The following is a 14,328-nucleotide window of genomic DNA, read 5'->3' on the forward strand; positions in this document are numbered from 1 at the left end:
GCTGGCGAGCCCTGAGATCCTTCTCTATCTCTCTCTCTCACTCTCTTGTCTCCCCTCCTCCCCCTGCTTTCCATCCTGTTCTTCCCAAACCGTCTCCTTGGCTCTGGGGATTGTACTACCCCCGGTTATTCGCAGTTCGAGAGGTCCCGCAAGCCTCCACAGGGTTCTCCCCATTTGAATTATTGTATGGGCGTAAGCCTCACGGTGTCTTAGATATCATGAGGGAAAACTGGGAGGGGTACCTTCAAACAGCAAAAACGAAATTCAATACGTTCTTGACCTGAGAGCAAAACTCCACACATTGGGGCAGCTATCACAGGAGAATTTGCTACAGGCTTAAAAATGTCACCCGGCTGTATAACGGGAGCTCAGCTATGGGAATTTACACAGGGAGATAAAATCCTTGTATTACTACCCACATCAAAGCTCTAAATTACTTGCAAAGTGGCAAGGGCCCTTTGAGGTCACACGGCTTGTCGGGGAAGTCGATTTTGAGGTTAAACGAATGGATAGGGGTGGAGCACGGCAAATTTAAAAATAAAACCATGGAGGGAGGTGGTCCCCGTGGCTTTGGTGATAGTGGTACCGGGGAGGGAAGAGCTTGGGCCGGAGGTGAATTTAAAAGCCAATCGCAGCATCCCGGTAATTTGCAGAGACCACCTCTCAACGTCGCAAATCACGGACGTGGCCCGGTTGCAAACAGAATTCTCGAACATGTTCTCGCCCCTTCCCAGATGTATGAACCTCATAAAACACCATATCGAAACAACCCCAGGGGTAGTGGTATGCAGTCGTCCCTACCGATTACCCAAGCAAAAAAAAAGTGGTTTGAAAAGAATTAAAGGCCATGCTTGATATGGGGGTAATAGAAGAATCCCACTGTGACTGGCCAGCCTGGTGGTGCTGGTTCTGAAGAATGATGGTCCGGTTCTGTGGGGATTATAGAAAGGTCAATGCGGTGTCTAAATTTGACGCATATCCAATGCCTCGTCTTGATGAACTGCTCGATCGGTTGGGAGTGGCTCGCTTTTATTCTACACTGGATTTAACGAAGGGTTATTGGCAGATCCCCTTAACACCAATGTCCTGTGAGAAAACGGCTTTCTTCACACCGTTTGGCTTACACCAATTCGTGACCCTTCTGTTCGATTTGTTTGGGGCCCCGGCTATGTTTCAGCGCCTTATGGACCGAGTCCTCAGACCACACTCCATGTACACCGCTGCCTATCTGGATGACATCATTATATACAGTAATGATTGGCAGTGGCATATGCAGCATCTGAGGGCGGTTCTGAGGTCACTGCGACAGGCGGGACTCATGGCAAACCCAAAGAAGTGCGCAATTGGACGGGTAGAGGTACGGTATCTGGGGTTCCACTTGGGTCACGGGCAGGTGAACCCCCAAATTGATAAGACTGCAGCGGTTGCGGCCTGCCCGAGACCCAAGATCAAAAAGGAGGTGAGACAGTTCCTGGGGCTGGCTGGCTATTATAGGAGGTTTCACCAACCCGCTGACCGATCTCACTAAAAAGGCAGCCCCAGACCTGGTCCAGTGGTCGGAGCCATGCCAACAGGCTTTATGCTGGTGAAAACTTCGCTTTGTGGTGGGCCGTTGTTACAAGCTCCTGATTTTTCACTCCCTTTTGTTGTACAGACCAGCGCGTTGGACAGGGGGTTGGGAGCCTTGTTGTCCCAGGTGGTGGAGGGGGAGGAGTGCCCGGTGCTGTACATAAGCTGGAAGCTTTCGGTGAGAGAGATGAGGTTCAGTACCATTGAGAAAGAGTGTCTAGCCATCAATTGGGTGGTCCTCACCCTTCAATACTACCTCCTGGGACAGGCTTTCACCTTCTGTTCGGACCACACCCTGCTCCAGCGGCTCCATCGCATGAAGGATACCAACACGCAGATCACCCATTGGTGTCTGGCTCTTCGAGGTGGTCCACAAACCGGGGGGCGCAGATGGCTGTTGCAGACTTTCTCTCCAGAAATGGGGGGGGGGTGTACTGGGCAGGCCAGATGGCTCCCTGGCCTGAAGTCGAGTGATGGGGGTGTGTGGTGGTGGGGGTGTGTTTGAGCGCTGGCTTGTGAATGGAGAGCGAGATCAGGAGATGACAACGGTAAGGATCATCACCTGGCAATGATTGTCTCTAACAGCTGTTTGTCATTGCAGTGAGAGTGGAGACAGGCTTTAAGAGCGAGCTGGACGCCAGTGATGGGAGAGAGAGCTGCACACACACAAAAACCCAGAGACTGCGCTGTTCTGATTTCGCTGAAAAGCGAGTTTTCTGTGTAGAGAAAATAAAATACCTTTTGAATTGGATTTCAGAAACATTAGCAGAAAGCAGAAACATTACCCGTTACATATCCATTTTTCATTTTCATTTTACATTCCCTTCCTGTACTTAGGAGGTCGTTCCAAGACCCAGTGTGAGCAGCACAGAGACAGTCTTCAGGGTGGAACAGATGGCGTTCCTCTGATAGGAGCCTTCATCCCTCAGTGTGATGAGGAGGGTCAGTACAGACCGCTGCAGTGTCACGGCTCCACAGGTCACTGCTGGTGTGTGGACAGTAGGGGGCAGGAGAGAGTGGGCACCCGCACTCTGCCCGGAACCCCACCAAGAAACTGTGTTGAGCCAGGTAAGAGATATAGGGCTATTTTGTTTGAAATTCCCTGACATTTTTCAAGACGGCTAGGTATAATCCTCAAGGGTTAATATGACTTTAATTTTATGAACAGAATTCTTTTTGTTTTGAGACCTAAGCATTGTATTTAGATATTTTCAATACATTCAGTTAGTGAGATGTATTTGAGAGCCAGTGCTGTCAGTGAGCCCATTTACATGCACACCAATATGCTGATAACTCCCACAAAATCAGCTTATTTAAAAAATCAGACAAAGCAAGAAAACCATATGAGACTTTAAATAATTGAGTTATTCTTTGCTTTTGATGTCAAACCACGAAGAGGCATGTGCACCACACTTGCATGCATTGGAGAAATAGTTAAAAACACAGGTAAAGGTGTTTAAAGGCAATGCCAAATCAGAGTAATGGACAAAAATCTACCTGTGTTGTTTGTTTTTTTTTAAATTATAGCCATCTTTACATTGCAAAGGTGGCAGAAGCTGCATGTGAAGAAGTATATACACAGATCAGCCACAACATTAAAACCACCTGCCTAATATTGTGTAGGTCCCCCTCATGCTGCCAAAACAGCACCAACCCGCATCTCAGAATAACATTCTGAGATGCTATACTTCTCACCACAATTGTACAGAGCAGTTATCTGAGTTACCGTAGACTTTGTCAGTTCGAACCAATCTGGCCATTCTCTGTTGACCTCTCTCATCAACAAGGTATTTCCATCCACAAAACTGCTGCTCACAGGATGTTTTTTTGTTTTTGGCACCATTCTGAGTAAATTCTTGAGACTATTGTGCATGAAAATCCTAGGAGATCAGCAGTTACAGAAATACTCGAACCAGCCCATCTGGCTCCAACAATCATCCATGCGATTATCTAATCAGTCAGTTGTGTGGCAGCAGTGCATAAAATCATGCAGATATGGGTCAGGAGCTTCAGTTAATGTTCACATCAACCATCAGAATGGGGAAAAAATTTGATCTCAGTGATTTGGACAGTGGCATGATTGTTGGTTTGAGTATTTCTGTAACTGCTGATCTCCTGGGATTTTCATGCACAACAGTCTTTAGAATGGTGCCAAAAACAAAAAACATCCAGTGAGCGGCAGTTCTGTGGACGCAAATGCCTTGTTGATGAGAGAGGTCAACAGAGAATGGCCAGACTGGCTCTAACTGACAAAGTCTATGGTAACTCAGATAACCGTTCTGTACAACTGTGGTGAGAAGAATAGCATCTCAGAATGCTATTCGGGGATGCAGGTTGGCGCTGTTTTGGCGGCACGAGGGGTACCTACACAATATTAGGCAGGTGATTTTAACATTTTATACCTTAAAATGGGCAGATGAGTGAAGCAGCTTAGCAAACAACAGAGTGAATGGGTACTTAGGAGTATCTGAGTAAATCTGAGTCCTTTTGTAGACTTATTAAACAAAAAAATCGCATGATGGGTTCTTGGAAAAAAAACTCTACTCGAACAATCGTACAGATATAGGTACGTTTGCACCAACTTGCTAATAACGCACGCCAGGTTTGTTCATGTTGACTGATCTTACCTGACTGAACAATGTAACTATTGGCCTCAAAATATGTGGAGCTCCAGGTCACACCTACAGATGACATGGACCAATGGCAGTAAGGTGTTTAGCAGCTGGTACTACATTTTCCAGAAAGTTTGCCCTGGAAAGCTGTTACAAACAGCTATAACGAACTCATAAATACCTTCGTTTTGGCCAGATTTTGTTCTAAATGATGTCATACATGTACGTACTTCGATTTCGTATGAAGTATGCCAGGGTCTTTATGTTGTAGGCCATCTTGATCTTCATATTTAGCTGTTTTTTTTTATTTTTTTTTAGCATTTTATTAAGTATTAATTTTAAGATTATTTGAATATTATTTATATGAAATAATTCTCTGTCATCTTCTGGCCAGTTTGCTGAGGCCCCCTAGTTTTTTATAAATTAAATTTTCAATAATTGTCATAGAAACTGCTTTAGAGACACTCTTTTCATTAGAACATATCTTCAGTACAAATTTCATATGCTACTTTGCTGAAAGGCCATAGCAGTCTGGGAGAACAAGCCCTCAGACTTTAAGGGGAAAAGGATATCTTTCCATACCGAAAAACACTCGTTCAACTGAGATTCACATTATTTTGTTTAGACACATACTGCATTCTTTTCTGAAAAGGTGCAGAGGCAGAGTTTTGTCAAAACCACCTGTATTCTACATCTGTCTTTTCTGTAGCCTTTGGTGTATCAAGTACATAAGTTATGCTTTGAACATTGTTTTTTCGATTTAAGTGATAGTTCACCCAAAAATGATAATTCTATCATTTACTCACCCTCATGCCATTCCAGATATGTATGACTTTCTTTCTTCTGCTGAACACAAACAAAGATTTTTAGAAGAATATCTCAGCTCTGTAGAGCTGCACAATGCAAGTGAATGGGTACCAACATTTTTAAGCTCCAAAAGCACATAAAGGCAGCGTAAAAACAATCCGTAAGACTCCAGTGGTTAAATCCATACCTTCAGAAGCGGTATGATAAATGTGGGTGAGAAACAGATCAATATTTAAGTCCTTTTTAACTATCAATCTCCACTTTCACATTCTTCTTCTTTTGTTTTTGGCAATTTGCATTCTTTGTTGCGTATCGCTGTGTAGGGAGGAGAATTTATAGTAAAAATGGACTTAAATATTGATCAGTTTCTCACCCACACCTATCATATCGCTTCTGAAGATATGGATTTAACCACTGGAGTCTTATGGATTACTTTTATGCTGCATTTATGTGCTTTTTTGACCTTTCACTTGTATTGTGAGAACCTAAAGAGCTGAGATATTCTTCTAAAAATCTTCTTTGTGTTGAGCAGAAGAAAGAAAGTCATGCACATCTGAGATGGCTGAAGAAGACATGACAGAAATTTTTTGCAGTGTGCTCAGGGGTGTAATAGCAGGATTTAGGAATAACACGCTGTTCTGCTCAAATTCCTTTGTGTATCTAAAGTGCCTCCAGTTCGTCCGAAGACCCAGTGTGAGCAGCACAGAGACAGTCTTCAGGGTGGAACAGATGGCGTTCCTCTGATAGGAGCCTTCATCCCTCAGTGTGATGAGGAGGGTCAGTACAGACCGCTGCAGTGTCACGGCTCCACAGGTCACTGCTGGTGTGTGGACAGTAGGGGGCAGGAGAGAGTGGGCACCCGCACTCCATCCGGAGCCCCACCAAGAAACTGTGATGAACCAGGTAAGATGTGATTAATTGCTTGACGCTTTGTTGCGTCACACCTGATTAGGATAATATGACGGATGATAAATGACAATAATATTCTTATTTCCATCCAGTTTAGCCAATTACTTTATTTCAAAGTCCTTAGCGACGTTATATAATTCAACACATCCAAAACACTAACAAAGGTCACAATCAAATATCTGGTGTTAGTGTTGTAATGCTGCTTGAAAATTACAACCTTTCTAATTTGCTAAGTAGTTTCTCATCATGTGTATGTAATCAGTCTAATTTCTAGCAGAGCTCAGAGTCCAATCTGGCCTGTGTTCTAGGAAATTACAGAGAGAAGGAAAGCAGAGCAGTTTGGTCCATGTCAACACTTTAGATGAATGTGTCCTCTTCTCACCACAGTTAGAAATGCTTCCTATTTCCATCTCTCTGTCTTACTACCAAAAAAGTAAACTGACGATGGTGGAAGTGTGCTTTTGAACTTGAAATGAGTAAAGAGAAATTAATAAATCTGTCCAGAGTGATTTAAAGAACACACGAGGAGATTTTAGACTCCGGTTTAGTGCAGTGCAGTGTGTATGTCCACAGCTATATAAGTGTTTTTGATGAAGAGACACTTGGAAAAGAGGTCATGACTGAACCTACTCATTAGGGGCCAAGCACCGAAGGTGCGTAGACCCTATTGTGTCCATTAGTATTATTATTATTCTGCTTCTTCTTCTTCCTCCCAATGGGAGTCTATGATAACCCATAGAACCGTTCCTAGGAAAATATCAAATTTGGCACCTTTTGAACAGTTTTTCCTAGAAAGTAAATTCTATTTTTGTCTGATTACTCTCCTCTTATTGTTTAAAATGAACCCCCATACATTATAACTCCACCCATTACAGTAGCTGCCATCTTGGATAATGATGTTTACAGTTTAAAAGATTCATGTACTTCAAACTTTGTCTGATTTGTCCAAACAATGGCTCAAAATAATCTCCAGACCAAGCCGCACAGAAATGATAATAAATCATTTTGATTTTCACCTTTGTTTAAAAGTTACGGCACTGCAATTTAACGAGGTCTATGTAAAATTGGATGTGTGGCTGTATCTCGGAAACGGTTTGTCCTATCAAAACGCAACTTGGTATGCTTCATCAGGACCATGATCTGAGGGTAAATGCGAAGTTTGGAGACAGCGCCACCTATGGGTCAAAAGATGTATTTTTTTTTTATTTTTGCACATAACTTTTGAACCGTATGTCCTAAAATCATGGGGTTGGTGCCTGTGGATACCTTAGGTCATGCAGATAAAATTTTTGTCATGTCAGCCATAATGTCCCTCTGCCACATTGAATTTTATTAAAAAGTTGTATATCTTTTAAAAGCATTGTCACATTTAAAATATTTTTTTTATGCATCATAAACATCATGTCCTGAGGATAAATGAGCAGTTTTGAGCCTATAGTTCAAAAGATAATCCACACTTGTGTGCTGACTCTAACCTTGCGATGTCTCTTTGCCATCAGTCTGACATGTCAACTGAGTGGCTCAGTGTGTTAAAGCACTGTTTTATAGTTTCAAGGGGAATGGGTTCAAATTCCCACCTCGACAAATCATGCAGTTAAAATTTCTGTTGTTATGGAGATCTTTGCATTGTGCTTACTAAACTGTTACTGGGCTTTTCTCCAATCAAATTTTCATTTTATTGTAAAGTTACATGAATACGAAGATGATCATGGTCACTACGATGATTGGCTGTGATTCCTCTATGCTTTGTATGTCCCTTTGGTGACTGTTAATGTTGTGGCTCTGTGGTGCAGTGGACTGTGCAGTGACCTGTTTGACGGAAAGTTGTAGGTTCAAATTCATCCTGAGGTGATGTGTAATGTTGTGTCTGTTTGCGCTTTATGTCATATGTGATCTTTAGGTTGTGGTCAGTGCTGTGTAATGCTTGCCATTTTGGTGCTTGGCCCAGTAATTGCTGCTTGCAGCTATATGTCTATTTTCCACAATTTTGAAAAACACTGAAATAACACAAATTGAAGTAATGTAGTGACCAAAAATATTAAACAAATCAAAATGATCTTATATTTTAACTTCTTTTTGTTTTTTAACAGTATTGAAATACTTACGACTTTACTCTCCGGCAAAACTCATACATTTAAAAAAAAAGGTTTTAGATAAAAATTTTAGTTTCGTAAAGAAATTCACACACTTTTTAAGCGTTAAAGCACAAGCCTTTAGATCAAAAGGTTTTTAAGATCATGAGAAACATAAATTCAGTGTTGAGTAACTTTTGACTGGTAGTGTATACAGAGGATGATTTAAACACAGACGGATTTGAGTAGGTGTAATTTGTGTTTCTGTGAAGCCTCCACACTGCTTATTTCACACGAGATGGTACTGAGTTGCAAATGCAGGTCAGGTCAGTCTGGTGTCCTCTTCAGATGCAGCTGGGCTTCTTATCAGGTTGAAACTCCTCTAAGTGGAGTTTTACACATTAAGACATGTGAGATTCTGAAGAATCCCTGGATTTGGGCAAAGATTTTGAAAGTCTGGTGTTTGACACTGATGTGTCCTCCAGTCCTGATCTGTGCACAGTGGATTAACACCCTATTTATTTAACATGATAGATGGCAATAGTCTTCAAAAAAAGATTATTCATAATTTGATTTGATTTGATTGCATATTTATATTGGAAAATGTACTCTGTAAAAAAATAATTGTTGAGCAAACATAAAAAAATCAAAGGCAGCATGACGCAGTAAGATTTTTGAGTTCTCTCAACAAATGTTTAATAATTGTCCTCAGTAAAAATGCTTTGTTTAGTCAATGTGAATTTGTTTGTTCATTAAATGCAAAAAATCTTGAGAGAACTACTAATTTCTTGAGGGCGCAATTTAGCTGCTTTTGTTTTTAACAACCGTTTCTGCACGATGTCGGTTTCAATAAAGCTCATTTGGTATCTTTGGAGTGCAAGGTTTTGGAAAGAGGGGCCGTGGCTATTCCAACGGCTCAATCTCGTGAAAGTAGAATGGCTAAAATCGCTTACAGCACCTTTAAGTTAAAAGATTAGCTCATAACATCACCACACATTAGTTGACTAACAGTGGCAACAAAAAAACAACAGCAATAACACCATAAATAAAGTCAATAAACAGCAAAAAATAGATAATAGATAATGGCTGCTAAACCGTATAAGGGTCATACAAGATCCCTCCACTTTGTGGATCATATACTAATAATAATAATTTATTATTAATCATAATTGCATTTAATTATTTCATATGAATGATAATATTCATAATAGCAACATTTTCACTCTATTTTAATGCTGAGCATGCTGGATAAATCATTAGCTAATTTGACTGCTCATTTGATTATTTACATATGTGGTTATACATATTGTACACCATCAGTAATACTGTATGAACCTGACTTACCCTGTGACACCCAGTGCCACCAACCCAGCGTTTAGAGACAGTGTGTGAGCGCTGGAGAGCCAGTCTGCTGCAGCACTATGGAGGCCAGCCAGACTCCAACCACTATCTACCTCAGTGTGACTCTGCCGGTGAGTTCAACCCAGTGCAGTGCTATGGAGAGAGCAGCTATTGCTGGTGTGTGGACCGAGACGGGCGGGAAGTATCTGGAACGCGCTCGCACGACGCTGTGAAACCAGCCTGTGAGTACAGCTCAATTTTACCCCATGGAATTAAAATAACAGTTTTGTGGGTTTTAGTCCATGATAGTCATGTTCACACATACATCCTTTTCCAGGAAATTACCTACAATTTCCAGTTAAGAGGTCATGTATGAACACGACCCTTTTGAAAATACTGGTAAATTTTGCTCTGGAAATATTCTAAGTTGTATCTCTACCTATACATTTCCTTATTGATGGTATGTGTGAACAGCACATTTGGTGCCAATAAAAGGCAACCCAACAATTTTCCTGTAATTTACCTGGTTGCATGTGTGAACGGGGCTCATGTGTGTAAGGTTTGTGTTTTTTATCCATCTGCTAGTGTACTCCTAAAGGTTGACAAAATTAACATTTATAATGGACATTCTTCCTCTACAAATATTGATGACTCATTTTGCACTAAACAGATTTTTGTCCAATCAAATCCTCTCTAGAATGAGAACATCTGCCCACCTACTACCACTTTCAACCAGCTAGCAAGTAGAAAGTCATGGTTCATGGTTGTGACGTAGTGATGTTTCGTTCGTGAACAAATCGGTCTTTTTGAACGAATCTTTTAAGTGAACGAATCGTTCTCGTTCACTCTCATATTTTTCCTTCACTGATGTCTCTCCCTTTCAAAGCCAATGAGCTCTGCTTCTTTTCATGCCTGTAACGACTGACAACAGCATGAGCCAATAGCATTCGAGTGCACGCTGTGAAGGAGCATATCATTTGTTTAACCCGCTGAATGAATACGCCCCTTCAGTGAACTTGTCAGTCGTCTGAGTCTGAACGAGATGAGGTGATTCGTGAACGAACTGAATATACTGGTAAACTTGTTTGCAAATGATTTGTGAACGAAGATCTGTTGAACGACTGAATGAGAGGAGGTATGTCGCTCGTTCAGTTCAGCATGTGAGTCAATCGTGTTCAACAAGGAGAGATGGGAGAAATGCACTTAAGACAGGTTTATAGGCATACACAAAACACAATCCCCAATTTATGAATGTTTAAAAATGACTGAAGACTATACAGTAAAAATGATATAAATTACGGATGGAAATGTTGTGCTTTTATGCACAGTGTAAGATATTTAGGCTTTTCTCTTTTTTTTTTAATCCCCTTTTTCTCCCAATTTGGAATGCCCAATTCCCAATACTTAGTAGGTCCTCATGGTTGCGCAGTTACTCAATTCAATCCGGGTGGTGGAGAACCTCTGCTTCTGAGACATCAATCCGCGCATCTTATCACATGGCTCGCTGTTCACGATACCGCGGAGAGTCACAGCATGTGGAGGCTCATGCTAGCGTCCGCGACCACGCACAACTTACCACATGCCGCATTGAGAGCGAGAACCCCTAATCGCGACCACGAGGAGGTTACCCCATGTGACTCTACCCTCCCTAGCAACCGGGCCAATTTGGTTGCTTAGGAGACCTGGCTGGAGTCACTCAGCATGCCCTGGATTCGAACTCGCGACTCCAGGGGTGGTAGTCAGCGTCAATACTCGCTGAGCTACCCAGGCCCTTTATTTAGGCTATTCTTTAACTTTTTCTTTGTCTTATAATAAGTATTTGTCTAGTAATAATTGAGCCCAGCATTTGACAAAATATAGGGAAAATAAGACCTGCCATTTGTGGTGAAAAAGGTTATGGTGTTTAAACTCTATTTTCAAAGTGTTTTCGTACATTTGTACACATGCAAATTCCATTTGTCTTTCTTTGTCGTGCTTGTAAAGACTGAGCAAATAGCATTCAAGAGCGGGCTGTGAAGGAGCAGATCATTGGTTGGACCCACTGAACGAATACACCCCTTAACTGAACTAGTTGGTCATTTAGTTAATGTAATAACTTTATTACATTAGTGGGTTCGTGTCCACCTTAACGAGTCCGAGTCAAGTCCGAGTCTTTAAACAATCGAGTCCAAGTTGAGTCTGAGTATAAAAGGGGCCGTGTCAGACTCATGACCGAGTCCGTAACAGGCCGAGTCCGAATGAATCTGTTCATGAATCTAAATTAAAGTTGTAACCGTAAACTCAACATCTGTATTTAAAGCTTATTTTAAACTTCACAACTAAGAAAAACAGTTTGTCAATATAAATGTAACAAAAACACCTCTGTTGCTTTTCATGTATATATATATATATATATATATATATTATGATTAGTATCATGCTGAAAAGACTTCAAAGTGGCTTCAGAATGAAAGCATATGCTTTAGGTATATGAAGACAAAACTGTCCTTCAACACAATTCTTATTGTGTTCTGTTGACATTTCAATTATTTGTTGCTTTTTTTCCCTCCACTCAAACATACACAAAAGAAAGTGAAAGTTGCATTATTCATTACAATCAGAGTTTTTATTATTTCGACTATTAATTTATTTTTTATTTGTACTTCATTTTCAATTTGTTAATTAAAACTTTAACTTTAAAATTTTTGGGTGAACTATTCCTTTAAGGTTGTGATGCTCCAGTAGTGGTTAAATATGATTTGTTCTATTCTATTCATGTTCATGTTTCATGTGAGCTACCTAAATGATGTGTGCATCCTATCTAAAACATTTCCCAACATCATCTTTGTTAGGTATACCTACTGTGGCCCCTCCCACCACACGCCCATTGCCCCGCCCAGATGTGACTCCACCTCCAACAGGCACGTCTCTGCTCTATGCTCAGGGGCAGCAGATTGGAGTTTTGCCTCTAAATGGCACACAGATGGACAAGGAGAGGTCTCCAGTGCTGCTTGCTCTACATGTGAGACTCTTCATACAATAAATACTTCAATACTGAGCTCTCAACAGCCATTATCTGGCAAAGTGATAAGTGGATCTTTGACAAAGCACACTGATACTGTTCTGTTCACACTTACAGGGCTCTATAGTGGTCGGTATTGATTACGACTGCAGAGAGAGGAAAGTTTATTGGACAGATCTGGCAGGGAGGACCATCAGTCGAGCTGGTCTGGAGCCAGGATCAGAACCTGAGATTGTTATCAACACAGGTACTGTTTATCTCATGATAGGGCATTCAATCAGTCAGTTTTGTATGGACAGAGACAAGATGCTTCGAACCAAAACGTATTCAAGTTCAGTCATCATTTAACAAACAACAGCCATTCTGAAAAAAAACAAAAAAAAACAATGATAAAGTTAATAATAGAAGGGAGACACTGGCCATTGAATCATATTGAAACGGCATCATTTTGTCTTTTTTTTTTCCAGGTCTAACAAGTCCAGAGGGTCTCGCTGTGGACGTTGCTCGTAGAAGACTGTTTTGGGTGGACAGCACACCAGATAAGATAGAAACATCTAACCTTGATGGAAGTGATAGACGTGTTCTGTTTAACACAGACTTAGTAAATCCTAGAGCCATCATTGTGGATTCTCCTACAGGGTATATACTTTCTATATGAAGATCTTTTAAATACTCAGGGAGCTTTTCTAGAGCTAATGCAGCAAAGAGAGCAAAGAATGCACATACTGGGCTCTATTTTTGTGAGTGTGCAAAGTGCCATGTGCAACATCTTATCCAATTTTTGTGAAAGCGCTAATTCTAAGCGCAATTTTCGTGCCAGCACAAAGTGCAAGTGAGCATGGGTCGGAGAGTTTGCGCTACCTGTGGGTAGTGGTTGACCGATATATCGCCGAGGCTGATATTCTGACTTTTTTCATTATCGGCATCGGCCAATAAATTTTCCCCTTTGGCCGATTTGTTTCTTGAGGATGCCAAAAATTGCCTGCTTGAAAGTGAGGCGACTGAGACATGTAAACGACCAGTCATGGTTTATTTTGTTGTTATGTGCCATCGTGTTACTACAATAATAGACAGGTGTGCAACACAGTCTCATTTAAACGGTCTGCATATCAGTGCCGTGGCAGACGCGTTTGAGCTCATAATGTTAAAGTGCTCACCTGTTTCATTCTCCCTCTCTCTCCTCAACAGTTCCCTGTAACTTTGAACTGTCTTGTCTAATGATAAAAAGGCAAATATTAATAAAACTAATATCATATACCGTCTGCAAATATGCGTATATCTAGTTTAAACAGATGTAATAAACAAACCTCACAAAACATGAGCAGATCCAGCATCCTGTGGAGCAGTCAATTATTTACCTCTAAAGCACGTATTCTATCAGCCTCTCCTCAGCAGTTCCTTGTCACTTTTAACTTTCTTTTCTAATGATAAAAGGCAAATATCAATAAAATGTATATTATATACTGTACCGTTTGCAAAAATGCAGATATCTCGTTTAAACAGATGTAATTCATGAACCTCACGAAAATCCAGCGTTTTATTCCCGTTGAGCTCTCATCTAACATCTTCCTCTGAAGCGCGTATTCTATCAGCCAGAATCAAAACTTCAGGATCAGGATCAAAAGTTCCTCTGATTCACAAATCATGACGGTCACTCCATGATAATCCAAGCAGGCGATCCAGGCCGTTTAAACTGTCAGGAGATTGCTGCTCGCGCTGGATCCATAAGAGCGTATGAGAACAACTTCAAAGTAAAAGCGCTTCAAGGTTTTGTGTGAAATTGAGTAAATATAGTGCTAAATAAGAGTTTATTAATTATTTTTAGCAATTTTATGTTTATGTTATTTACTATATTAAATTGTGTGATATATCGGCATTGTATCGCCCTATCAGCCACCCTGCTCTCTGGATATTGGCATTGGCCATTAAAAAACCCATGTCGACTGACCACTACCTATGGGTGTATGCGTGCAAACTGTGGGTGTATTGTATGTAAATGAGTACAGTTTGCTATTTT

General features: G+C 41.0%; 1 protein-coding gene across 1 annotated transcript in view; it reads left to right on the plus strand.

Moving 5' to 3' along the window:
- The window catches only part of LOC127455296 (nidogen-2-like), a 55,975-nt gene that overhangs the window by 35,519 nt on the left and 6,128 nt on the right, over positions 1–14,328 (plus strand). Inside the window, exons 12-17 of the mRNA XM_051723061.1 lie at positions 2,407–2,637; positions 5,655–5,891; positions 9,328–9,552; positions 12,142–12,311; positions 12,429–12,558; positions 12,779–12,950. Of these exons, the coding sequence (XP_051579021.1) occupies positions 2,407–2,637; positions 5,655–5,891; positions 9,328–9,552; positions 12,142–12,311; positions 12,429–12,558; positions 12,779–12,950 (1,165 nt within the window). The remainder of the gene's footprint in view (positions 1–2,406; positions 2,638–5,654; positions 5,892–9,327; positions 9,553–12,141; positions 12,312–12,428; positions 12,559–12,778; positions 12,951–14,328) is intronic.

The sequence above is a fragment of the Myxocyprinus asiaticus genome, chromosome 17, assembly GCF_019703515.2.
Source record: "Myxocyprinus asiaticus isolate MX2 ecotype Aquarium Trade chromosome 17, UBuf_Myxa_2, whole genome shotgun sequence".
Classification (NCBI taxonomy): Eukaryota; Metazoa; Chordata; class Actinopteri; order Cypriniformes; family Catostomidae; genus Myxocyprinus; species Myxocyprinus asiaticus.